This window comes from Leptosomus discolor, chromosome 4, assembly GCF_034619465.1.
Source record: "Leptosomus discolor isolate bLepDis1 chromosome 4, bLepDis1.hap2, whole genome shotgun sequence".
Classification (NCBI taxonomy): Eukaryota; Metazoa; Chordata; class Aves; order Leptosomiformes; family Leptosomidae; genus Leptosomus; species Leptosomus discolor.
The window spans coordinates 71562140-71590015 of record NC_141394.1 but is presented as its reverse complement, the minus strand read 5'-3'; the positions used below and the strand labels follow the sequence as shown (position 1 = coordinate 71590015).

Below are 27876 nucleotides of genomic sequence, written 5' to 3'. Positions count from 1 at the left end.
CTATTCCAGTCCAACAGAAGAGGGAGGGAGCACGTACTTGTTTAAAAAGAGGTTTACACCAACACGTTATTTGTGTAAACTTTAATCTCCTTACAGTAGAAACATACACAGTACAAGCCAAAAGTAGTGTAACAATTTTACAGCAAAGCTTACCAGTAAAATGCAAAAGTAATTTGTATCAAAGTCTTAAAAAAGTGTGCACTTTCTCAAACTTAACTTTGTTCAGCACATCGTTTTGATTTATATATAATAAGGCATTAATTCTATAAGAATCATTTACTATATTCCAAAATCGCATGACCTAGGTGTAACACTCTATAGCCTGATACCATTTTTGTTCCTTTCGATATTTACAAATTTAATCTACCTGCATTGACACATAGCATAGAAGCACTAAGAACAAATACAAGCTTTGCCAATACTAGGTTCACATTGAAAAACTTACACGAAAAAAAAAAGCTCAATTGTGCATTGCAATAGCTGCAAACTGCTCCAGCCATGACTGTAGTTTAAGAATAATTTCACCTTTCAGCATGCTTCCTCGCTTCCAGTAGTATTCTGGTCTTTCAAAATGCAGAATTGAATCTGCTCTGAACCTGCAGGAACTGGAAGTGGACCCCATTTTTACCAGCTACCCAAAAATTGCTTTCCTCCTCCCTCTCCCCAGAACACAGTTAAATTTATTTAAAAGTTAAATCTTCTATAAATGGCATAATTGAATTCATTCTAGCTACTATGTACAGAAATGGCTCAGGCAATTAAGTTAGTCCACCTTGTCAATAGTCAACAGGAAGTATAATTACTGTAGCTGCAAAGGAGGTATCTAGTGTTCCAGAATAAGTGAGTTTAATTATGGTGAGAGCTTCCTCAATTCTATTTACATGACAACTTCAGGCTCAATGTTAAATAGCAAGTCATCATTTCCTCTTCGAACTTCAAGTAGTAGAGGTGATTCATTCATCACAGCCTCTTGCAGGTCACTGGAAGTCATCAAAGGACGCCCATTGACTTTAACAATGATATCTCCATCTTGGATCCCTCCTCTGCAAAAGACAAGAGGAAATAGGCAGTTAAGCATGCATTTTGTGCAGAGAAAAAGTACAAAGCCTACTCGCCACCTCTTTGGCTGACATGATAAATATCTGCTTGTTTTAGTTCTCATTAAAAGGAAATTCCACCCTTCTGACTGTGAAAGAATAAAGGGTAGCACTTGCTAAATGCAAAATCAAGCTCACATTATTTCACTGAGGATTTTCTTCTAAAACAGCAAAAACACACCAAAAGTAGTCTATCTTTGTCTTCCACAAAACTACAGCAAAGGAGAAACAGAAAAGACTTTCAGCCATGACCGACTTGCTCCACTCCATCTGTTTGCAAGAACACACTTTTATCTCTCCAGTATGTATTTCAAGCATTGGGAATTAAACCACTCCTAAAATTTCAAGACAAGCAAAGACTACCAACTGAACTGCAGGTAAATTATTTCTCTCTTGCTGGTCAAACGTAATCCAGAATAGCTGCTTTTATTGCCTTTGCATTTTCTTAGTAATTCCTAAAGTAATTTTCAAAGTGGCCTTATTTATTTTCCAACTGTTCTTTAAAATAGGCTCCTCCTCTAAGATAAAGCACTGTCTCAGATAATAGCTCTGACAGTGTCTTACGTGAATGCTATCCTGTTTCCTGTTTAAACTCAATCCAAGTTTCTATTTATTAATATTTAACATACTTTTCAAAAACAAAATTTGGTTTATTGTATTTGGGATGTTCTTTAAATTTGCACACTGTTAGTGTTTCCTAAAATCATTAAAAAAGTTCCAATATTGAAGAATTTCACTGTTGTGGATGTGAGTAGAATCTTAGCACAAACACTTTAATTTCTTTTTTTTAACCTAAACTCACAATTTTTAATTGTTTAAATACAAATCAAGACTGGTATGAGGAAGTACTTGAATATAAATAGAAAAGTTACCTAATGGTATTTATTTGGAGATTTATTTATGTGAAGAAAATAACATGCTCTACGTACCTATGAGAAGGTGAGTTTGGAACAACTTCATGTACATAAATTCCACTTCTGACATCAGGAAAATCAGCATTACTGTGTTTCAGTTCTTCCACCAAGCTGAAATAAGAACAAAATTATATAGCATTTGATTCCACCACAAAAGCAGTAGCATTCAAAAATTATTATTTATTTATTCTCAATTTTTTTGTGACCCAAAATGAATGACTTAATAGTTAATTGTTTGCCCCTTGTTATTGTGATGAGAATGTAGCGGATTTGAATTTGGATTATAACAAGTAAGATTTTAAGAGAGTCAAAACTACCTACCTATGCAAAGCATGCTATATTTAATGGTCTCATACATCTCCTGCAAGAACCTGACTGTTGCTATTTGCAGCAGTAGCACAGAGGGCACTGTAGAAGAGCACAGGGACAGTAACACACTGTCCCAGGTGCTGTACAGGGACAAAAGATATTCCAGCCCCCAAGAATTACTACTGCTGGTGATGGGGCAGAAATTTGCTAATGTTTCTTGCTTCTCTCAGTTTGCAAGTCATTCTTATTCTGTCTTTATCTAGAACAATATAGCTTTTGGTAACTTCAGTCATAAGATAGATCAGAACTGTGAGAGTTTTACAAGGAAACTTCAGCTTCCTCAAGTGGAAACATTCTTGAAGAGTTGTTTGTGCATCCCTTTCTAAAGAAAGAAGACAGGAACCAGCTGCAAAATAGAGACTCTAATAACATCCCCTCATTTCTAAGGAGATGACATCATTTCAGGTCTGTGTACAGTGTGGGTTAAAACCCATTTCTAGAAATAAAGGGGTTTAAACTAATGTCGGATTACTCTGCTGTCCGCCATGAAAACCTGGGGTCCCTCAGATGGAAAGCAAGCCAGAATGGCTGCACAAAGCTTCACTTCACTTGATTTTGTACTGAGGAAGCTAACAATTAAATGACTAAAGCAAACTCACTAAGGGAAGTAGTCTTTTCCTGAAAGCAGGCCTGGAGACATCATACTGCTTCATTAGATGCCACAAAAGCAGTAAAATTTCACATCGTGTTCACTTCACAATCACGCAGAGAAACATTCTGAGTTTCTCTCCATTGGTGGTGGCCTGGTGATGTTAATGCCATTACAGCGATTCGTTCCAGCTGAGGATCTGACCCTTTGGGGAGGACTGCAAGAGTGTAATTCAAAAAACAAAGATGGCTTTACTACCCCAGCTGGAAATTGTCTTGTTTAATTCTGGAGTCTACTGCCACATTGGAAGCGTGCCTACTGCCGGCAAAGAACACGAGCATAAGAGCCTTCATTTGTTATCCCAGAATATATCCGGGTAACGGCAAGACACAAAGCAATGTGAGAGAGAAATGACAGTAAAGAACTGGAGGAGAGTATCCATATTCTGGTTTGTTAACATGGACGCATGAAGCTTTAGTTCTGCACTTTAGCAACTACCTTCTTTCCAGCTAATGGTTAGGCACCAAATCACACATCATATGGCCTCCACTGGCACTGAAAAAACTATTGCCAAATCCTCAAGCAGCTAATCTGTCATTGGCACTCATAGTCACCTGAAAGCAGCAGCTTGTTTAAATGCCACCTAAAACGTGGTGTAACTCCAGACATCCTTGTCAAGAACCAAAATCCACATTCAAGCTCTTCCTAATTTCCCTCAGCTATCAACAGGGCGTCCACCATTATCAGTATTTAGAGAATGACTGTGATTTTCTAGGTCTCAGAGTATCTGTTTCACCAACACCATGAAAATGTTTGCAGACTTCATAGAAGCTAATGCACACTTCTGGATTCTCTGGAGATTTGTAATGAAAGCTGAAGGATGAAGCTCCATAACCACTACTGACCACATTTTGTATGCATGACCACACAGATTACCTTTCTAAGATACTTACGCAGGTGTTATTGTCAGCATTCTGATGCCAATGAAACGTTTCTTCCCGTCTGAAAATAACACAAAGGATATTTAAGAAACGTAGGCAAACGCTGCCAAAAATAACTACTTTGATGACCCAAAACACCTGTCAGTTGAAACAGGATGTATCAGCTTCTAGCAAAACTAAACAGATATCATACATATCCATACTGAAGTAATTTTTTATTTTGGTTAGACTTGCTGTACAGAATGACAATCCCTCTCCCTGCAAGTAATGGTAAGAGAGAAGCTCATATATACTCCGTTAAGTTTTTCTTTGGAAATTTATGAAAATTTCTGTGATCTAGTATTGCCTGACTTCAGTAAATGGAAAATTTCGTAACCAACTACTGTTTCATCTGAAACTGGGCAAGACAATTTAATCATATGGTGTTCTCATTAAAATTTAGAAATGGGATTTAAAGAAATTAAAATTCCCACCTTTCAGAGAAAGGACAACCTTAGACTCATGCTGATTCTAATGCGAATAGCTTGTTATTCCTACCCCAAAGTATGAAAAGCAAGTGGGTTTTTTTTAAAAAACAACATAGAGCTTAGCCAAAATGATCACAAAAATGATCAGAGGACTGGAGCACCTCCCCTACGAGGACAGGCTGAGAGAGTTGGGGTTGTTCAGCCTGGAGAAGAGAAGGCTCCAGGAGACCTTGCAGCGGCCTTCCAGTACTTAAAGGGGGCCTGTAAGAAAGATGGGGCAATATTTTTAGGACTTGCTGTGATAGGACAAGGAGTAATGGTTTTAAAGTAAAAGAGGGCAGATTTAGGCTAGATCTAAGGAAGAAGTTTTTTACAATGAGGGTGGTAAAACACTGGCACAGGCTGCCCAGAGAGGTGGTAGAAGCCCCATCCCTGGAAACATTCAAGGTCAGGTTGGACCGGGATCTGAGCAACCTGATGTAGCTAAAGATGCCCCTGCTCACTGCATGGGGGTTGGACTAGATGGCCTTTAAAGGTCCCTTCCAACCCAAACTATTCTATGATTCTATGAGCAGCCAGGACTCTACAGAATTTTAATTGGTGAAAATTCACTCCTTTAGGAACGGCACCAAATTTCTGTAGTTGGCTTTTAGTAGTCCTGATATTGCACAGCTGTCTTAGGAAAAAAATGAGGTTTGATGGCTTCCTAAAGTGAGTGCTTCAGCAGTTAGTTATATCCGGTATGAAACAATATTTCCCCTTACTTGTTCCAGCATAACTACTTCATAATTTCTTTGAGCTTCTCCATGTTCTCATGTGAGGAAAAAGTTTGAAAAAGAGATGTACACAGTCTCCTCTAACTCCTACTCTTTCCAAGAAAAATAGTCCCAAGTAAAGGAATTAGTCCTGAATCTTACGCATGTCAATATTCCCATTAGTGTCAGTGAAAATGTTGACTACTAAACATTGAATTTACTGCACTCTGAACAATATTACATCTGTAACTGTCATCCCTACTTTTCCCTGAAATGTTCTGGCTCTCTTCTATTTTAAGGTGAAACTAACGAGATCAAAATCAGCTACAGTAAGAGTATCATGAAGAAGTCAAATTACTCAAAGTTGAAGTCTCAAAAGCTTTAGGCACGGCCAGGAACTAGTGCACTCATAGTGCTTCTCTAGTCTACATGGCATAAGTTTTCACTTTTTAAAAATACCCAAACATGATAATTCTCCCACCTGAAACTAATCCCCCCGTCCCTGCAATGTGGACAGTTAAATGATGAAGTTGTCTTCATGACACACATAGACTCTCTGGTGACAGCTCTCTGTTGGCATTAAACAGTTCACTGGTGGTCACCACCTGTGTGATGCAGAAACATGCAGAAGCAGAAAGCATACTCTGGGGGCTGAGTTAGGAATGTTCACATGAAAGAAAAACGAAACTGAAAGAAGGGACAAAAGAAACTGATCTTCAAGAAACAAAACAGCAAGGAGAAGACTGGGAAAGAATGAAAAACCACAGCAGAAATGCCACTGATCTAAAAGGGAATTATTTCCCCAGTGGCTAAAATAAGGCTTTGGGGAAAAAAAAAATAATACAAAAACTGGTTAAATACAGACTGACTCACAATTAAAAATCTCATTCTACTCTTATCTTTGGGCAGGTTGGGGTATTATTTCACTCCTGCCCACGCATTAAAATTCAAAATGGCCTTCTGCCCTCTTTCCACAACAGGTTTGCCACATTGCAAACAGCGGCTCATACTAGAACAGTAGCAGGCTATTGTACAAAGTAAAACTAATAGCTATGAGCTATAGATTATTTTAGCAGCAGAGTCTAGATTCCCTGCTTCCCACCCTCCAGCCATTTCATATGTCAGAATACAGGTAAAAAACCATCAGGCCTTTTGTTTTGAAAAAGTCTATTCAATTCAATTTAACCCAAGTCAAACATCTTGCACGAAACCCAGAGTTTTCATCAACAATGATTAGAGGGAATATAACTGTCCAGTTTACTAGAAGTACCAGCAAAGGCCGAACAGGCACAGACAACCAGTTGTAGTGTTTTACCACCCCCAAAGGACAGGCATTTTGACATCAGGGTTAAGTCATATTAGCAGAACAGCATGTGGCACCTGTTATATCACATCTGGTCTGTGAGTAAAAAGGTCTCAAAACCTGTCACTCTGACAATTTGTGCAATCATAAGGCAGAAGAAAAAATAATTAGGAGAATTGAGAGAAATGAGGTTGTAAATCTAAGCAGCACGTCACCAGGGTGAAGTCCCAGCAGTGTTAAAAGAAGGTTAATACGTTGGAATAACCAGTTTCAACAAACGTGAAACAATCACGGCTTAAAGCTGAAGCATTGCACAGAAGAGAGATATTCAAATCACAGTTAATTTTTGTAAACACCAGGCCAGATTAAACACCAATTCCAGTGGTACAAAGTCAAGCAAACCAGCCTCAACCACTAGTTTAAACTTAAATCTGTTTTATGTCTATAGAAAGTCACAAGCAGCTGACACCAAGAAACTAGAAGCAGTTCATAATTTAAGGAGACTTCTGTTGCACAAGGAAAGCACTTGCTTTATTGTTAAACTTTTCTTTGTTTCTTGATGCTTGTAACAGTAGAGATACAAACCAGACAGATAAACAGGCTGAAGGCAGAAGTGTTTATGACTTACAAACTGTGGCAAAAAAACCTGATAAATCCAAATTAAAGGGCTGGGTACTCAATTTCTTATGGGTATGAGTAACTCTGGCACATGACTACCCTCATTCCAGGAGGAATATGGGTGATATCCTGGGGCCAGGATATCACCAAGATCTCCCAGTAAAGAAACAAATCCTGCACATTTTTATTCAAGCAGCAAGCAAACCTCCTACTTCTCTGCTCACTCCTTTTGCACTTAGATCATCTTGCAGATTGCATGAGCAGTTCTGAAAGCATTTCAAAAAGATACTCCACTGCCAAACAGAAACCATGAAAACAGCTCAAGCCTATAATGCTGAATTATGTGCAGTGTATCTCCCATGTAAACTGTACACCTGAATTTAATCAGTAGTCTGATTCTACACTCAGAGAGCCTCCTAAGCAGCCATCGAGACTATTGGCAATAATTATCACTAATAATACAAATACACAGGTAAGCATGTAGTTTAAAGACAACTAATAAAGTGTTCTGGGGATGTAAATGAGGGTTCATATAAATGACTTGTTGGCTGTGGCCAATGCAGAACTTCCCCAATTTTCCTTGCCCATCTGAAACAAGTTTGCTCAGTTTTCTGCTAAGATTATATGAGAGGCCAGGCTGACCTCTCAATCTGGATTTTCTCTTTAATATTTTGTCAAATTGCTAACTTACTGGTTTCCCTTCTAGAGGATCCAAGTCTATGATTCTATTTAAATTGGACATTAGGAAAATTTCTTTACCGAAAGGGTTGTCAAACATTGGAACAGGCTGCCCAGGGAAGTGGTGGAGCCACTGTCCCTGGAGGTGTTCAAAAAACGTGTAGATGTGGCACTTTGGGACATGGTTTAGAGGGCGTGGTGGTGTTGGGTTGACAGTTGGACTTGGCGATCTTAGAGGTCTATTCCAACGTAATGATTCTATGATTGTATGAACACTTTCTAGTTTTACTGTTCTGCTGAAGTCTGAATTAGGAATAGATGGCAGAGCCAAGACTGAAACTGAGAAATTCCTGTAAGATACTAATAAAAGACACTGAAGTAAAAAATTCAGTCAATGCTTAAGTATACAGATGACCCCCAGAGGTAAAGACAGAATACACGAATGGTTAAAACTGAGATATAGATGGACACGCTTAACTTCATGCATCAGTTTAGGAATTCCTAACTATAAAAGGAGTTTAACATTATTAGTGATAAATCCAAATTAGCAATTTCAGACCATTCAACAGATCGATATCTCTATGCAGAGTGTGGTAAAACTTTTGGTCAAAAATACATTAGGTATTATTATGTATTACCCATGCATTAGGTAATATAGAATGTTTAGATAATAATCATCAGTGCAAATACTTCATTCAAATGCCATCCTCCTTTTTTTCCACTCCTGTACTTCAGCAGATCATATATCTGCAGTTATATACAATGGATGGGACTCCAAAAAATATATGCCTTCTATACAAAACTGGTAGTTACCTGATCAGCTGAGATTTAAAAGACTAATTCAAGCTTATTAAACAATATTCTGAGTATCTCCTATAAGCCAGCGTAAATCTGAAAAGAGAGGTTTCCTATTGGAATGTTATCATTTTCAGGCAATATATTTAGAGCAAAATAGTAATACCCTTAAACTTACTTCTATGATCTAATTGTACCATCAGGGCGGATCCCACTGAAACTACTGAAATGTAACTGGAGCAAAAGAAAACATCATAAAAACATCCCCAAAATTTTGCTTACATAAATTCCTTATGTCAAGAAAGAACATCTAAACAACAAACCTGAAAACTATTACTAAAGGCCTAAAAAATGCAAACTAAGTCTCAAATATGGTGAAAATATCTCCTAGAAATTATATTTCTGTATGCATCCAGGGCTTTAAATGACTGTTCTTCTGCCTGAAGCAGAAGTACATGAGGTACTTCAAACAAGCAAAAGCAAAAAATATTTTAAAAAAATAAAATTAAAAATTGCCTGTGCCCAGGGTATGCCCAGCAGTGACGGTCACACTGATGCTAAGAGTGTGAATCCTTTTCTTTTGATTAGGGGATAATGTGAATGATGAAAAAAATCAGACAGTATATTGCAATCAAAAGATAAACTTGAAACTTTCACTATAGTTTTTCTTAGGGTTCCGTAGGCAAAGTTATCTCTAGGCCCTCTAGCTGGGCTCAGCGGGTTCATCATTCTCAGCAAAGGTGCCTGAAGGAGCAAGGTGGCTGATTTCAGTGGTGGCATCTCTAGCCTTCACTGACTTTCCAGCCCCAGTTACCAGAAACCCACTGGCAGATGGTGGGCTTTCTGCACAAGGCTTGTGTTCACAGCTCTAGAGCCATGCCTGCAGGGTGAGCCATCGCTCCTCCCTGCTTTGAGACGAGCAGTCTGGTTCTGAACGGTAACATCAGTAATGATACAGACCTGCTCCTCTCAGAAGCCAACAAACAGCTAGTAAGCTGGGTGAATAAATAGGGGTTTTGACTTACTGGCTGGAACAAAATTATGTCAGCTACTTTGAAATGAACTTTTCTGCACATAATTAACAACTTTTTTCATCACACCCTCCCCCGCCCCCCAAATCAGCAACTGAAAACAATTTAATTTGGGGAATTAGGCAAAACACAGATGAGGGAACCTGTGGTCCTTGATGGTCTCAAATATACAAGCAGATGCATAACTTTAAAACCTCTGACTGAGGGAAGTTTCTGCAATAGCAGTATCTGAGAGAACACTGAGAGGACAATGGTGTAGGGAAACAACCCTGGAATCAGAAATTGGATGAACTCAGGAGAAAACACAATTAATATCAAAAAGATTCAAGAGAAGCAGCAGCCAGCAGTCATGACACGAGATGAGTAGGGTGTGGACAGATAAACTGGCAAGCAAAAGAGAAAGGAAGCTTTGGCCTGGATGAAGCATTACTAGATCAGCTTTGGCTGTGCAGCACGTAGTATGACACCTCATACAGTGAAATAGATACAAGGCAGGCACATAAAAAACGTCCAGAGTACTGCAGTTGTCAGTTGCTGGTATATTTAGATTGATATGCTCTTTGGTGCACAGGCCTTTCTTGTTTAATGCCTCTCCCCTGGCTTCCCCATGTATTTCTTCATGAATTAGCACACAGCTTTTCTTCCACCAAGGTCTGAGAGTCTATCTTAATACCCAATTATATAGCACTGACATAGATGACTGTGGCAAAATAAAGACCATCCACTGACAGCGCACACGCTACACTCCATCTGTGGACAAGTGTTTTAAAAAGTTTTTACCTTATTCTCCACAGTTCACCTTAATCTCCTTTTTGCTTGGACAACATGTGAAAGAGAAGGGCAAGACTCCTTGAACAAGTCACCATCTGTTCTCAAGATCACGTGAGACTGTAATGATTTACCTGTGTCCTCACTATCCTCAGAGGCCCTTTTTCCCAGACTTATACAGATACTATCTACTCTTTGGGGGTCTGAATAACATCTCTCCCACTTCTGTGAAGTTGTTTTCTGTTTCCAAGTCTGTGGTGTTCTATACTGTAAAATAATGCTGCTCCCTTCCATAACAGGATCCCAGACCCATGTCTTTTGGCACTTCACTAACAGATCAGGATAATAATTGGAAGATGTCACTGTTTCTTGCAGACCTTACCTTTACTTTGTTTGTCATGTGACTCTGTGAGAAACTGCGTGATGCGGTCTGAAGGAATAGCAAAAGAAATTCCAGCCGTGACCTTCAAGGTGTTAATCCCAATCACTTCACCATCCTGTTGAGACAGTTCTCGATTAATTTGCTCCTAAGTGACAGCGTTCAGCTCACTGTCTAGCATTTCATGTTAAAAGCTAGTGTAAGAAATGTTACGGTGTTGTAATCATTCAAGAAATAAACATCACTTGTAAGGGAGGATCTGATCTCTGATTCACAGTCCCTTTCACATTTAACTGTGACAGCCAGAGAAATTACAGCACAGTTTGTTCACTCAAGGTCCATCCCACCACTCAGCAAGAGATTCCCTCCACTGAGCAGGCAGCGGAGCCACTACTACCACTACAGCCACAACTCACTGACCTGCAAAATCAGTGCTGGTTTAAAGCAACCTATTTTAAAATCAGTTGTGCAGGTCCCATCTTTGCCCTGCATCCACGTTTCACAGTGTGAATGATCATAACTGCTTCTATCAGATCCCATTTTCCTCACTGCTGTGTAAAATATCCTCCGCTCTACATGTAAATGTTTTTCAGTGGTGTATGAACTGAGACCTAATTTCCATAGTTTGTATTAGCTTCAGGGTATCTGCCTCTATTAGTTTGAACGACTGGAAGCTGGTATGACCTATGAACCTTCTCAAAAAAATGTTCTCCCACTTATTTCAAACTGGCTCTTGAAATGAAACAAAACAAAAACCAAATCACCTTGACTTACCAGATTAACCAGAGGTCCTCCGGAGTTTCCATACTGTAAAAATGACATAAGAGAACAATAAATTGGGGCTTCACTATAGGAAATGCAATTTTGATTTCACACACTATTTTGTTGGTAAGTAAATGAAAGACAGAAGGTCATTTCTTAGGCAGCGCTGAAGGACACAATATTGATAACAGAAGATTACAGGTAGGTCTTACCCTACTCGTTCACACTTCTTATGGTAAGACTTTTTTTCTTTTCGGCAAAAGGCCTAAAGTTAGGAACAGCAACTTACCACTCCAAATAGACAGACCCTAAGTTAAGAAGAATCATTAAATGAGTATTTCGATTCTTCTAATGATTGTGAGAACAAGATTTCAAAATAATGAATTGCTATTTAAAGTAACATTTCTGTGAGGTGCACGTACAGTTCTCAAGCAGTTTTATTCATCACTTTGGTTTGTAACACTGTCAGTCTCTCTAGTTCTCCACCAGAGAAGAATACAGTGCTTTACATGTTTAATCACAGTGCATTGCTATGAAGTGGGTATTATGTAAAGATTGATTTGGTAACCACAGCCATGCAACCCTCTCTAGGGAGGGTGTATAGCAGCTCTGAGCAGCCCAAAATTGCCTAATACCTTCAAAGGAAACATCCAACAGGATTACAGGAAATGGGAGTTGGAGAAGTTCCTTGTCCATCTTCATGTTGGCTCAACAAGTTTGTTTTTGAGTGAGGCCAGAGTTTTCGAGTAGGTCTACCGAACAGCCAAGAGCAGCAACTTACCCCTCAAAATAAACAAAGGCTAAGTGATGCACGACAGCAACATGAGCCATATAAACTGCTTACACTTCGATAGCATTGGGCAAACCTTACAGATTCTCAGAAGAATAAAACAGAAATTAAAGTTTGCAAAACAGCTTCGAAGTTCGAGTTTAACGAAGCGATCAGCTTCTTACATTGTACCTTTGCAGTGATCAGAGGCTACACACTTGATTTTTGTGTCTGACTGATACAAAGGAACCAAGATAATGATTTTTCAGCCTTCCTCAGCATATTATTTTTCATTCACTTGTCTTCTGCTTGAAGGATGTGATAATAAATCAACTTTGGCACATGCAGTCTAGCTCCATTTGGGAACGGATGGCCCTGTTTTCTCCTGTCCCATGTTCCTGCTGTCCTAGCATTTCTCAGAAGGCAGCTGCATGCACATTCCTGCAGGAAAGCCTTGGCTGAGCCACAGGAATGCTCTGAATAGACCAGCTCTCAAACTCCTCCCATTCTCAGGAGAAAACTAGTGCATTAGCTAAGCACAAAGCGCCCCTATGCCAGGGACTATCTTTGTATTTTGTGGCCTCAAATGGCAAAGCAATTCAAAAATACTGTCATTTTCCTTACCTCCACTGCTATCACTGTTCCATTTGGTCTAGCATTACCTGACACACTCTGCTATCCTTGTCTAAACCTGCTCATTAGCTTTTGAGGGCAGTGAACGTCCAAGTATGCACGAGGAAGCAGTCTGATCTTGAGGAATGTGTATAGGCGTGAAGTCAAGAATCCCATGTTCTAATTCTGTCTCTGCCACCAGTTCAGTGTGTGCCCCCAAGTAACCCATTTTGTGTAAGTTTTCCTACTCTCCTCATGCAACTGAAGAGAGTAATTCTAATTAAATGTCTTAAGAGGTTTAGCTCCTGGATCATATAGAAAATTTTTGAAAAAGCTCACTTTTATGTCATATCTTAGCACAAAAAGTAATTACCCTCTTTTTTTCCCCATACAATCTCTTGACAAGTCTGTGGTGACAAACATTTGTGAAGCGCTTTGCGTGTGTGAAATGCTAAACATTAGGGTTTGTTATGTCAAATTTGACATTGAGGTCCAGCAAATAAATCCTGAAAATATTTTCAATGTGTAACAGATTTAAGCTATAAAATTTCAGTCCATTTTCTACCTCAGATATGCGTGCAGTGCTCTTTTAGAATCAGCACAAGTTATATACACACCCAAGGACTTTACTTAAGCTCTTAGGATCCTTCCAAGCTGCTCTGAAGGGACATTATTTTCATTATTTGTATATAACACACAGTGCTGGGACCCTTAAATCCAAACTGTATCTCAAACTTTACATTATTTTACATTTAGACTCTTACCTGGGGTATATGATGTGCAAAGGGAAAACAAGAACAACAACAAAAAAATCTAGCCCTCTCCTTAAGTTCTTACCTGGGTGTTCTGTCATTAAATCAAAGCAGATACTATAAACTTGACTACTCCATCTGGTTCTAATGCATGGAAATGAAAAAAACTTTGGCTCTATTCTACAGTTTGCTTGGCCGGATAAGCTGAACAAGCAGAGAGAGAAATGTGTTGATTTACTGCTGGTCTATACAACCATGCGTTACTGCACGAGATCTAAAGAAAGAGAAGGGTTTGTCATACATAATGTCTTCACAGACAACCTCAAAGAGGGTAGTTTTATTTATCATACCTTTCACAACACTAACGCCTGAATGCAACTTGCAGACACTGCACAGTCTTTTATAAAAGAAGAGCCTATCACTAATTTTAAACAAAGCTGCTTTTATTTAGTGGATTCATCTTTCAGAGCACACACTTCCCTGCTGAATAGGCGGGGATTTCAAGGTCCCAGGACTGTGAAGCTCAGCTCCTCACATACCTAGTACTTACATTGATAATAGCATCTGTCTGAATGTAATCCATATCCGAGTCCCGCAGGCCAAGTTCTTTGCCATCTCGCTGAGCAGTGCTGACAATGCCTGTTGTCACAGTATTCTGTAAGGCAAACGGACTTCCAATCGCCACCACAAATTCTCCTGGCCTCAGATCAGCAGAGTGTCCCAGTAACAATACTGGTAGTTTTTTCTTAAGCATAGAAAGAAAGAAATAAGCATTAGTTTATTCCTGAAAATAACCTGATTGGAAAGATCAAAAACTAGCAAGAAGTTAGGATTGCATTACATTACATTTCCATTACATTAATGAAAGAGCCAGTCACTACCATATACCCAAAACTTACACCAGGTAAAATCAGTATACTGCAGGGTGTTACTGCTTTAAACGTTCTTCAGAAACAAATTGCTAGCAGGACTACCTAGCAATTTCATCCAGGAAAAAAAAAACAAACCAGCAAGATCCTGAAATCAATGTCCCCATTTTCCAGCAGATTGCTCCTTCCTCCTAGAAGCATCATTCAAACCAGCTGCTGACCAGCCTGCCACTCTTCCTACACTATGTACTACCTTCCTGTCCAGGTACTGGCACAAAGCTAGAAAGATTAGCCAACATAGCCTGGCTCTTCAGGTAAAGATAGGAGAATCTGGCCACATATTAACTGAGCCGCACTTTTTTCCTTTGTTTTTCACAGTTCCTAGCACAGAAGACAAAGTAATTTAATTCTAAGAGTTGAAAAATGTCCAGGCCTGTATTTCAGTGCATTTTTTTCCCCAGATACATTTCCAAGGAATCCCCAAACATACATTCCAGCCAATCACTCTGTACTAAACGAAACTGAAACAGGGTTCCCAAATTAACTCATTCATCTGTTTATGCCACAAACCTTAGGGTGAATCTTTATTGTCGCAATGTCAGACTTCTTGTCAATGTCTTTGATGGTTGCTTCATAGGTATCTCCATTCTGTAGCTGCACTTTCAATTGTTGTCTCCCTGATATAGCATTGGTGCTTGATACTACATGGGCATTGGTCACAATTAAACCAGAATCAGACATAATAAACCCCGATCCACTGGAAAGCGGGACATTTCGACCAAAGAGAGGGTGCCTGCACAAAAAGAAAGTAATTATAAAGCGTAAGAGAAGATTACATTACAAATCATTTACCACCTTTCACCCTGAGAAATAACAAAGCATTTGATGACCAATGCTACAACCCTTACAAAAAATAGATTTAAAAATACTGACAAAGAAAGGATCCTTTGCTGAAAATTGTGACTGCTTTTAGTCAGCCAGGGAGGTAGGAACCAAGGTTTTCAGACAACCCACGGGGTCCTTTTCCTTTGGTTTCCAATTCTGTCTTTATAGGCTTCCTTGCAAACAGGCTAGGGGACAAAAAGGGAAGGAGGAAGAGCCCATCTGATCCTACCAGTTGCTTCTTCTATACGGGAAGACAATGACAGCAGAAAACAATTGGGCTGACAAATGGACTGATCCTCCAATGGGAAAAAGAGAAGAAGAAACCTTGCAGCTGGACAGAGGAGTAAAGGAAGAGGTGACGTCTCAGAGAATCATGAAGCCCAAGCACCGACTGGCAGGTAAAAGCACATCTGGAAACCGAAAGGACTGGGAATGTGAAATAAAATATATGAAAAACACTGAGTAAAACTTGGTGGGAAACAACACTTGCTGCAATACTGACAGTTAAAAGACTTTATAAACTGTTAAGTATTATGACTTTTCTCTATGAACAACTGCTGTAATGATCTTAGATTTGTTAGGGGAACAGAAATTGTCTAGGCAGTAGAAGATGAGAAAAGGTCCACAAATTCTTCTTTTTTCCAAGATGTGGTCCTTATTAGGAAATTGTTTGAAAGTTCTGGGCTATTCAGCAGTAAAGAATTGGAGCAAATCCCAGGCAGAAGACAGTATCACAATCAGCGCCCAGCAGGCCACTGGACAAACATCTACTTACAGGGAAAGAATAAACAATCTTAACTACATATGCAAAGATCTTAAACATCTTCAACTGTAACATTCTCTCAAAAGACCAGTCACCATGCGCATAAAGCTATGTCTCAGAAAACCCGGTTACCTCGATTTTGCATATTATAAAAGCCTATAAAAATTCTCCAATAAATTCCTAAGCCTATGTAAAATTAGAGTAGTCCAAGCAGAAAGGTATTCAGGTAATGGAGTACACATAATATTTGCCGTAATTTGTTCTGACAGCAGGCTGGTTTGAGCACTCGATGTTAAACCTGCCTTCCAGGTTGTTTTGAGCACTCAATGTTCAACTTGCCGCCTCAGCTTCAGTAAATTGAATGTTTCGATCAGCAAATTTAGTACACATTTTTCCTATCAGAAACCATTTCTGTATTTAGATAGGTTACATCTGGTCAACATGCTACCTCTTAATGCTCTCCCTTACAAAATAAATCACCTCTCATTGAAAGCAGAATAAGCAACAAGGAGATATGTTTTTCCAGTTTACCTTCTGGACCTGTTTTTTTTTTTAAACTGAGATAATAAACATAATCCAACAACCAACACATTTTAGTGAAGGCTGAAGAGACCTCCAAAGATGAGATACACTCATTTTATGGCAGACAACATGTATTGTAAAGTACTGTAAAGACTGTAAGCCAAATAAAACAAATCTACTAAACAGGAACAAAACACACAAATGGGTGGCTCTCCGGGAAAGTGAGTCTGCTGTAACATTCCAGAATATTTTGTGAACTTCAAGAAATCAAAATGAAACTTACTACACTGGAAAATCTTTGTAGACCTTTGCTAAACAATGCAATTAAAACACAAAGAATTGAAAGTGTTACCTGAGGAAAAGTTCAATGTGCACAACAGCAGGTGCAATCTTTTCCACCACATCTGCTATGAAGTTGAATTTGTACCTTGGGCTGCTGGACTGTAGGTGACCTATACTAGCAGAAAGAATTGGATATGTTAATAAGACAATACCGTTTTTTACCAAGTAGCTGAGATAAATATGCTTTGAATTGGTCTGTTTCTCCTACTGGGATAGTTTCCAAACAGGTATTGGAAAAGGAATCAAATTAATTAAGATTGTTCAAAACTTATACAGCATTTTGCTTGATCCTGAACAAATTAAACATCAGCATCACTTGGCTATAACTTCTTTGACTCTCTTGGAAGTCTACAAGCCTTGTCTGGAGTATTTTTTGTAGATCAACTACTAATTCTTATCCAAAACATATAGGGTTATAGGATAAGTCAGGTCGGAAGTGAACTCAGGAGGTCTCTAGTTCAACCTCCTGCTCAAAGCTGGGTCGGCTACAGAGGCAGATGAGGTTGCTCAAAGGCTCTGTCCAGTTGGGACTGGAGACTCCAGAAACTCTCTGGGCAACTTGTCCCACTACTTCACTGTCCTCCATGAGGTAAAAAAATTTCTTATATCTAGTCTGAACCGTTCTTGTTGAGACTTGTGTTTCAACTCATGCTCATTGTCTCATCCTCTCACTGTGCACCACTGTAAAGCGCCTCACTCCATCTTTCTGGTAACTTCCTCATGAGTACAGGACGGCTGCTGTTAGGTCCTCCTGAAGCTTTCTCTTCCCCAGGCTGAACAAGCCCAGTTCCCTCAGCTTTTTCTCACAGGAGATATGTCCAGCCCTCCACAACCATGACCTTCTCCTGAACTCACTCCAGCCTGTCAATGCCACTCTGGTATTGAGGAATCCAAAACTGGATGCAGAATTCTAGATGTGGCCTAACAAGTGCTAAGTAACATAGCTGCAGCATTTGGGAACTGCATTTAGAACCCAAGTCAGGTTTTTTTGAAACAGCACATTAGAAACCTGCTGTAAATGACAACCTTTGCACGTAAAAAGTTTTGCAAACTCACATTTAAGCGGTAAGAAGCAGCTGGGCATAGCAATAGATTACCAAATACTAAGTGTTCTGATAAAAGCCAGTGCGGTACTACATTAAACAGCACTACACACAGCACTTGTGAATACTGAATATACTTCTGTGGAATAAAGATCTTGGAGACGGAAGAAAGCCCACAGCATCCTGACTTCTAATGACACGTTATCCTGGCTTCTAACATCACAACACCACAAAGTAATAATATTACTTGTCCTAGAATGTCATACTTTCTGCAGTCCCTAATACATGGGGACATATCACCACATATGTTAAACATACACTAGGGGACATATCACCACACTCAAATAGCAATCTTTCATGTTCACAGCTTGATGATTTAAAACTAACTATGGGATCTAGGGAAGGGAGTCAATGAATTGTAATCAGATACAGCAAGAACTTTTTTGGCTTTTTTCAAATCTGGTGCAACAGCACTTTGTTTATCCCAGGAGATACAATTCTTTTCCTGCCATTTAGTCAGGAGGTAAAGGCTCTAAGTTCTAATTTCTAAAAAGCATCAACTCTTCAGAAGTGATGCTTTGTGCCATTATGTTTTGCTCTAAGTTCAACTCATGCTGAAGGATAAGCTTATTCCACAGTAGCTCTTGCGTACCAAATCAACACCTTGCCTTAAGGGTTCTAGATTTGCCTATTTCTAGATCACATAACACAGTAATGAGTCCAGGTACAGATTCCATCTTTTGAAAATATATACTTTTCTTTCATCAGCTGCCCTTTACCCAAGCCTTTAAAAGGAAAGTAGGTAGGAGGCATCAAATGAAAGGAAAGATACACAGAAAAGAGAGAGAAGTTTAAAAGAGTTCTCATGCATTTTGGTATTCTGTGTAGCTCTTAACTCAAAGACCATTTCCACCAATCCTTATCTGCAGGTGTTTTACTGACCATTAAACCTTGTAACTTGTAAATTACTTGGGATGAATATAACCTATTTACAAAAAAGAGGTCTCACTGATCTATTCTATTCTTTGAATGAATTCATAAGATAGTGGGTGACAGAGAACTAGTTATAGTTCCTATAGTCTCTCAGAAAGCTTTCACAATAAAGTGTTAAAGGACCTAAAAAGTCAGAGAGTGAGAGGCATTACATCACCACAGTATTCAAAAGACCTGAAGCAAAGACAGCAACTTATGGAATAGACCCAATGCTGGTACCAAGGAAGAAAGTATTGAAGAAACCAGATCAAGACAACTAGACATTTCTCCATAGAAGTCCATGAGTTCTTTTTCCATTACTGGACATTGGATTTACTTCTGAGGGAAAAGAAACCATGCTTACATTTAGCAAACTGAATTTATATGATACAGTATAAACAGAAGGAGCAACTTGGCAGGACTCAATTCAGTCTATTATTTTTATGTACATTCTCAAGCACTCCGAAAAATCCCTCCAAGCAATTCAATATGCTTGTTTCAGAACTTAGTTTAAAAGAGACAATGCAAACAGAAATCACAGAGGACAGTCAAATGTAAGCACAATATACTGTTATTTGTTTTTCTTAGTGGGCCACTGAAGATTGATCTTACCTTCAGTTCACAAGCAGCTTGCCTTATTATGCAGCTTGTCCTTTGAAATCTACTAACATGACTTTGAATGCTTGCATACACCACAGTGTTCACTGACAGGACACAACATTATCATCACATTTATCTTAATAGAAATCTATGGAAGACAGTTGGCTAGACCCTCTAGCTGATGAGCTAGCATAGAATCGGGGGGAAAAAGCATGGTGAATGCAGGCTTTCAGCTGGTGTAAATCAGCATAGCTCTATGTGAGTCTGGGCAGCTAAATCCCTTTGCATCTGCCAAGTGCCAAACTGTTCTGCCCGTGCCAAATTATCAGAGCATTGCACACGTCCAAAAGCAAAGGAGGATGCCTGCCAAAGAACTCGGTTTCGCACCACTCCTGACTAGCCACCAGGGAAACATCATGGGTGGCAGTGGCTCTCCAGGTAAGATTTGGGGTAGGCATAGAGAAAAAGTCTGAAAGAGGTAGCAGATGAATGTAAACATGGGAAAAGCTGAAGAAAATAAAATGCAGCAATACAGAGAGGAGACTGTAAAACTGAAGGAAAGCTTGTCTTCTTTCCATACCATAGTGAAAGCATTTCTCAGTCTGAGTAGAAGTCCAGAACCAGTCTGCCGGGGTCAGAAGACAATACTACTCAAACCTGAAGGTGAATCCAAATCTGCACTACATATTAAAAGGGAAATCTGAAACAAAGGAGGATCAAGAATAACAGACATGCAAACTTTGGAAGAAAGGTGTAGCTGAAGATCTACTGGCCTGATTCTTACTACTGTCTGGTGGGAACTAAATATTGGTGAAAACTGACTTACAAATTTGAGATGACTTCACAGAAACTGATCTCTCTTGAATCACCTTCTGCAAGCTGGGAGTGATGAGAACCTTTAAACACATTATATGACAAGCCAGGAAATCAAACTGTGGACTTGGAAGGTGTAACTGCAAACTCTCACACATACAGCCCTATTTAAGGGAACTGAAATGTTGGTTATTATAACATTTTAGTGCATAATTACTAATTATTATTGTTTTCCATTTGAAGTTCTAAATATTCTTTAAAAGGGAGGAATTGCAGCCTGAGAAACTGAAGAAGGAAGCAACATCCAATGTTGTGTAAGTTGCATAAGGTCACCCTGAAAACAACTTTTACAACTGTAGTAGTAGAACCAGGGCTTTATGTCAGACCTTCAATCTATCCTTCAGTTTGCGTTAGTTGGTAGACACTAGCTGCTGCTACTTAGTAAACTGTTCTTAGTAAAACATAAAATTAAACGTGTCTTTTTCTTTCTCCCTGCCCACTCCCCCCACACCCCTGCCTCAGATACTCTTGCTGTCTTGCACAGTTTTAGCGGCTCTCAGACGTCTGCTGGACTGTGAATGTAAAAGCTGAGTTTACAGCAGCTTTGTGTATTTTGACCTATTGACCTACTGAGATTTGCCACATATTTTTTCAAAGGTCTCTCAATAACATCCATTATTTTCCATGTTATTACTGCACATTCAAAATCACCTCATGCTAACTACAGCTAATTTATCTTGGCAAAAAGCCATAATTTAATCCAATTAACTATCTGTTGTATAACCAAAATATCAAAGCTGCTGCAACCAAGTTGTACTTGAAGCAAACTCAAATTTACACTGTATGAGTCTTTAGCTGTCCACACTTTTCTTAATCAAAAGAAGTAGATTTTCCCAATCTGCTCCATAGCCACAAATCAACCAGATTTTCAGCAGACGCGAACTCCCATCCTATCATTTCAATTAGGCAATTAGATCTCCAGAAGACCTCCAGCTCCTCCCACAAAACACTCAAAATCTAGATTTGAATGTAAGTGCATAAACTGGAGTTAAAGATGTTCAGCCTATTTTGTAAAATGTTATCTTACATTTCCAGTTCTATGGGCTCCAACTATACTGGATTTACACAGCTAAAGTTAAGTGCCTGTCAGGTAGGAGTATACTCATTATCAGCTTAAGACTTTCCCTGGATAGTAGTGTTATCTACAGGCTATGAGTTCATTTAATAGTGTTTTATTTACTTTCTTGCAGAGACAACAGACCCACTCCAATCTCATTAACACTGCTGCAAACCAGGAACACTCCAACAAATTTGTAGAATTAACCTCGTACGAAGAGAACTGGAAAAAAATTTCTGCAGAAATAAACCATCATAATCCCACTGAAGACAACAAAGCTAGACCTACTTAAATTTGCAAAAGACTGAAAGTTTCTGAGTATCTGCCAACTTATTCCCTGTAGAATTAAATCAAATTACATTCAATGTTTTCTTAAAGACAGTACATTGCATTAAAATCCACAATTTTATATTCATTAACAAGTTGCGAGACTGGGAAACTCATTCTTTTAAGGCTGTTCCACCATTCCCCTTTTAAAACCAGCTTGAGAAAAGATACGTATGTTCAGCAAAATTATTATGTCTAAGGGAGGACTGCAACCTGGCAGATCTGATCACCAGGGATAAACACTGTCCCTACTGTGATTTCATGGAAAGAAATGAAAGACAAATAAAAGATTATAATGTCTCTGCTTAAAAAACAGAAACATCTGCTGGAAACATAGGTTCATGGGCAGCTTTTCTGATGAATTCAGCATTAAGATCAAGTTGCATAGCTGTGCACTGACCATAAAGCCTTGGTGATAGTTTAATGCCACATTATGGTTCAGGCAACTTGTTTATACAATGGATGTCTGCCGTGCACAGATGAAAACAAATCTGGTGAACCAACACCAAAGTGGCTTTCTTGTGCAGTGCAGCAATCACACCGGCCAGACCAAGACAGACTGGCACAAGCCTTCCAGCACAGACACCTCACTGCCTCACTGACTTCAGATGCCTGTTATTCCTCCTTCCCAAGTGACTCTCATAAGTAGATGGAATAAGAACATCTCTTTCCTGTTAGCTATCCTATACAAAGCAGTGAGGTGCTATACTCTGAATTACATACCAAACACTGTACAACATTCATCCTCACCTGCAGGAACTCAAAACAAACTCAGACATAAGGAAAACAATCAGTAACGGAATGTGACTAAAGTTTGCGTTCCAGCCAATAAGTTGCAGTGCATTTCCCTAAATACAGCTGGAGGCAGCTGTAAGGCTTTGATGACAATAATACCAGTAGAAGACTTTAGTATCTCTCACTGGGCTGGTTTCTCAGAAATGAAAGTAATGATACACTCAGTTGTGCCTCTGTATCTTCAAGGGTATGTACAGGCACACTCCAAACACCCCATGCAGAACTGTGTGCAAAGACTCTGCTCATGCATTAACCATATCTCAAACATTTCTTTTAGGGAACTGAACTTTTAGCCTCCTATCTTGCAAAGATTTGATTGACATGCGTGAGGCTTTACATCATGACCACTTTCTGAGAGTGACTTCAGTTAAACAATGCAGAGGACAGACATTCTCAGACAGAACCCTGCAAAGCCAATGCACTTGTTTTCTGGAACTTCTTTCCTCCAAGACTTTCTAATCAATCATCAATCTTCCAGTTTTCCTTGTTGCACTGAAAAACCAGCACCCTTATTTTACAGAAAAATATTTTTTCGTTTCTGCGTCCTAGTTGAGAAAATACAAATCTTTCCACATCTGAACTGTCTTCACAGAAGCCATTAGCAAAGCAACATCGCAGGGAATTATTGACTGTACTAAGAAAGTTGTACTGAGAGACCATAAACAGCCTTCTTGCAAGAAAGTCTGACATAAACTGGCCATACATTGCAGGTGACCACGTGAATCCTTTGAGTGAGGAGTCTGACACTTTAATAGACAGGTATGTGGCACTGGTGAACTTAAATTTGCTGCAGTGAGAAACACGGCTCTGTAAGAACAGCTCTTTGATTACACAGGTTGTCTTCCATAAACATTTATGCCATCACTTCCACACTAGCCTGTAATAACTTTTCTTTCTCACAGCAGGTGACAGAAGGCAGGAAAAAGCTAGCTGCTTCAGAAAATTCCCATATATTAAGGTTATCTAGTGTTGGAAGAGGAAAAAAAAAAAAAAAGGTAGCATACAGTTTAAATTTGCCTAGGAGTTCTGCAGACTATTCCTATCAGTATCTCAGAGAAGTCCATGGCTCTACTCAGACGCACAAGGCTAACGGCATCAGTGATAGTTTTCAGGGCACAGACATACTGAAGAACATCAACGCCAGAGTTCCTGTATCTCCACACAGGATACAGCCCCTCCTTTAGTACACTCTATCTAGAACTTGCAATTTGGCATGCTGTTCTTCAAGCTAATCCAGGACTTCAACAAGGAAAAAAAATATTTCAAATTCCATCAATTTTGGAATTGTCACTCAGTCATCCTGGGCACCTCTTTCCTCCTTTCCTTCCTGCATCCTTTACTATCCTATACTACTCCTTTCATGCATCAGACTTCCTCATTCACCAGACTTCTGTCACTAGGAAACCACAGATAAGTTTTCTTAGCCTATCTTGGTTTATCACAGCTAGAATCTAACTCAGCATCAACATAAGCAACTGGAGATGGACAGGAGTAGACACTTGAAAAGCTGCTCCTCAGGGTCATCGCATGTTCTGAAAACAGACTAAGTCACGCTATATAAGGCTACCGTTATCTGAGATTGTTTTAGTATATGTATGGTTAAGTAAAACTGGATTTACTTCGTAACTAGCTTAGCCCTTTGAACTCTGAGTCATCTGAGGCCAGATTTCTTTCAAGAACAGGGAAAAGAGAGAAACTCGACAGTAATTTTAAACTGTCGACTTTCTTCTAAACCTTTCATTACAGCCATTGCATGTTATTGTTTAAAAAAAAAATTAAAAAAATACCATAATTGAGTTCTATTCCTGGCTCAACCACCAACTCAGTCTGACCCTAGGCAAGACACTTGGTTTCTTTGAGCTTCAGTTTGTGCAGCTGTAGAACTGAACAAAAAAAAATTAAAATTTAACAGAGAACCAGATGCTTCATCTAAGTTGAGGTTTTCCGGGACAAAAAAATAAAGCCAAAATAAAGTGAAGACCGAAATAGTTGCTTGAAAAAATAATGTTACCTCTACCTCATGGCTTCAAATTCCTAAGCCTATTAACAGTAGATTCAGGAGGATTCCTTAAAGAAAATGTCATATATACCAAACCCCAGGCACTCCATAAGCCCTTAGATGCAGGCTAGCTCACTCATTTTGGTTAAACATTCTGATTATTTCACATGGATCAGTTCCAACCAAGTGTTAGGAGTATTAAAGCTAATGGGTGCTGATGTGAAGAGGAACAGGCAAACAGCAATTTCTAACTAGAAAATACTGAAGAGATTTATCATTGCAGCTCCAGGCTGGCATCTGGAGCAATTCTTAGCTCTGACAATATACTCCTAAAGGAACTCCAGGAACACCATTTGACCTCCTCCCACCCTGCACCACGGTTTACTTTCTCTCAAGAATATGAAAGGTCCCCTATTCACACAGGCTACAACAGTAGCTCTCTTCCCTCTGATCCCTTCCAAAAATGTTGGCAAGTTTGCTATCTATGAATAAACAGGAAGGTTAGTGGTTCCCTGGACATAATAGAAACACTAATGCACGATTTGAAACTCCATTATCCATATGACTTTTCTTTCCAGGAATACTATGAGAAAGGCAGCAGAAGCAAACCCTTAGAACAACATATCAACAAGTATGTGAAAACATATTAGCAGCATTAACACTTCCATAAAATGACCCGTTTTAATACTAAAGAAATTACCACCTTAAGTGATTTCTAAACTTTCTGAAGTTAAACCATCAAGCCTAAAGTTGCCATATCATATCATAATATCCAAGCAAAGGCCTTGGCACGTTAGTGCAAACAGAAGACCATTTGATTATCATGAGTGTCGGTATTTTAAAATGTAAAGCAGGTTCACAGACATTTTATTCCCACTTTAGACTCTACAACTGTCAAAACTTGTGAGAAAAAAACAATACAGGCAAAAGACTATGTTTTAGGCTGTTTACACACTACTTGGTGGTTTTCCCCGCCCTGTTTGAGCTACATGGCTTTAAGAGGCATTAGCTGCCTGTGAGGTGAATCCAACAACCCTCCCACACACCACCAGGGAAGGCCCCAGGGCACACGCGTTCCCGGGTGCCCGCTCTGCTTTGTGCGGGCCACAGTGCAGTGGATCTGCAGCGCAACCCGCACGGGCGATGCCACCGAAGCGCCTCAGCAGCGGGTGCCATTACAAAGCGAACGTGGCGCCGGCAGGACGAGCGCAGGCTCGTACCGCGGCGCTGCCCGCGCGCCCCGCCTCGAGAAGGGGTGACGGCAGAGGACGTAACCACTGCCCTGCCCCGACAGCCTCACGCCCTCCACGCCGCTCGCCTCCGCCATGCCCGGCGCACTTGCCTCCTGTTCCCGGCAGCGCTGCCCAACGCCAAGGCGTCCATGGCCACGCTACTGAGGGGAAACCTTCCCAAACCTCAGCCCGAGGGCTCTTGCCCACACTGAGCATGAAGGAGGAGGATTTTTGCGTTCAGGAAGGACCTGAGCACCCCTTCCCCACACCACAGCGACGGCCGGCAGCCAGACGAGGTGCCTTGACCTCTGCAGCCTCTTACAGTCCCTGGAGCCACCCAGTCGTCCCAGGTCACTGAAAATCACGGTTTTTCTCAGCCTGGAAACCAGCACGCCCCTGCGCTGTCCCCCCGCCGCCCTCTGCCCCGCGGGCAGGCCCCGCCATGCTCCTACCCGATTCACAGGCTCCCTTCTGGACCTGGGCGACGGCGGGCAGGCCGTGCTGCAGCGCCTTGCGGCTCACCGCCTTCAGCTGGCAGATGTTGTCGTAGGTCCGGCCGTCGCTGCCGCACACCTGGGCGCTGAGCTTGCACTGGCAGACCCCCTTGGCGAAGCGCTTGCCCATGGGGTAGCGGCAGTCGAGGCTGTCCCCGCAGGGCGGGTCCTCCTTGCGGCCGCAGGAGTCCCCCTCGCCCGCGGCGCAGATGAGGCAGCAGTTGCAGCGGTCGGGGACGTAGCCGCTGGGGCAGCTGGGGCTGGGGCACTTGGAGACATCGCAGCGGGTCGGGCACTTGGCTCGGGCCGCCGAGAGGTCGGCGGCGCCTGGGCTGCAGCTGAGGGAGAGCAGGAGCAACGGGCTCAGCAGCGACACCCGCATCCTCGGCGGGCTGCCGGCGGGGAGAGCGGCGGAGAAGGGGTGCGAGCCCGCCCGGCCCGAGGGCAGGAGGCGGGGAAGGTGCAATCGCGGTGCAGCGAGGGAAGGGCAAGTCGGGCTTTATGCACACGGGGGCGGGAAAGTGTCTTCTGCCCCGAGCAGAGCTTCTGCAGGCGGAGCGGGAAAGAGCAGCAGATGGAAGGAAGGAGGCTGGAGTGTAAAGCCGCAGAGTCGAGGCCAGCTCGGTCCGTCCGAGGCGCGGCAGCTCAGCTGCTCCCCGGGACTAGCTCGCAGGGCTGAGGCGCCGAGCCATAGCCAAGCTGCCGCGCAAGATGAGCGCCGTCCCCAGGCGGCCGCGGGAAGCAGTGAGGACGGCGCCGAGCACAGCGGCAGGGTTATATCTGGGACGTGCCCGGGGCCGCCGCCGCCTCCAGCAGCAGCGCCGGGACCTCCGCGGCGGCAACGACGGCCAGGCCCCACCCCGACCGGGGAGGGACGGCTCCCCGCGGGCGGGCCGCCGGGCCGGGGAGGGCCTGGCTGCGGGGAGCCCTCAGGCGGGGCGGGCCGGGCCGGGCTGGGCAGGCTCCCCGCGGCCGGGTAGAGGGGGGGTGGCCCGCTCCCCTCAGCTGGGGCGCTGCGGGGAAGATGCTGCCCGTCTGCGGGTAAATCACCGCCCCGCGGGGGAGAGGCTCGGGGCGAGCCGGGGTGCGGAGATGTGCTCGACGCCAGCAGCTGTTGGTGCGCGACGTGCGCTAAGAAAATGCGAGTATATATATGTGAGAGAACACACGTGAAGACAGCAGTTGTGACCTTTGTGAGTGCAGGGGGCAGAAAGCCAGCAGCCATTTTGTCGTCCCTCGTGTTTGACTTTAATGTTGTCAGCGTCAATAAGGACATTTGTCACCACTGCCACCAGAGGGTAATCGGGGTTGGGCCCCTGTCGTAGTACTAAACACAACAGCACTTAGACGTGAATCCCTTTTTGCAGGTGATGCAGCAGAGATGCATAGAGCTGACCATATGCCTCCTAGCCACTCGTTCATACATGTCTTCACGGGAGATTGTATGAGATATTTTACAACAGCCAAAGGGGTCCAGTGGGCTCCCCACCATCATTTACTTCAA

At 41.4% G+C, this 27876-nt stretch overlaps 1 protein-coding gene across 1 annotated transcript; it reads right to left on the bottom strand.

Annotated features, from left to right (window-relative positions):
- Nucleotides 1–877: 877 nt before the first annotated feature.
- Nucleotides 878–26754, bottom strand: HTRA3 (HtrA serine peptidase 3). Its single transcript, XM_086464180.1, has 9 exons — nucleotides 26331–26754; nucleotides 16991–17090; nucleotides 15039–15261; nucleotides 14150–14344; nucleotides 11479–11511; nucleotides 10708–10822; nucleotides 3923–3971; nucleotides 2027–2122; nucleotides 878–1043 (listed from the first exon to the last, which is right to left on the bottom strand). Exons 1-9 carry the CDS (start codon nucleotides 26752–26754, stop codon nucleotides 878–880), a joined length of 1401 nt encoding a protein of 466 aa, XP_086320306.1.
- Nucleotides 26755–27876: the final 1122 nt, after the last annotated feature.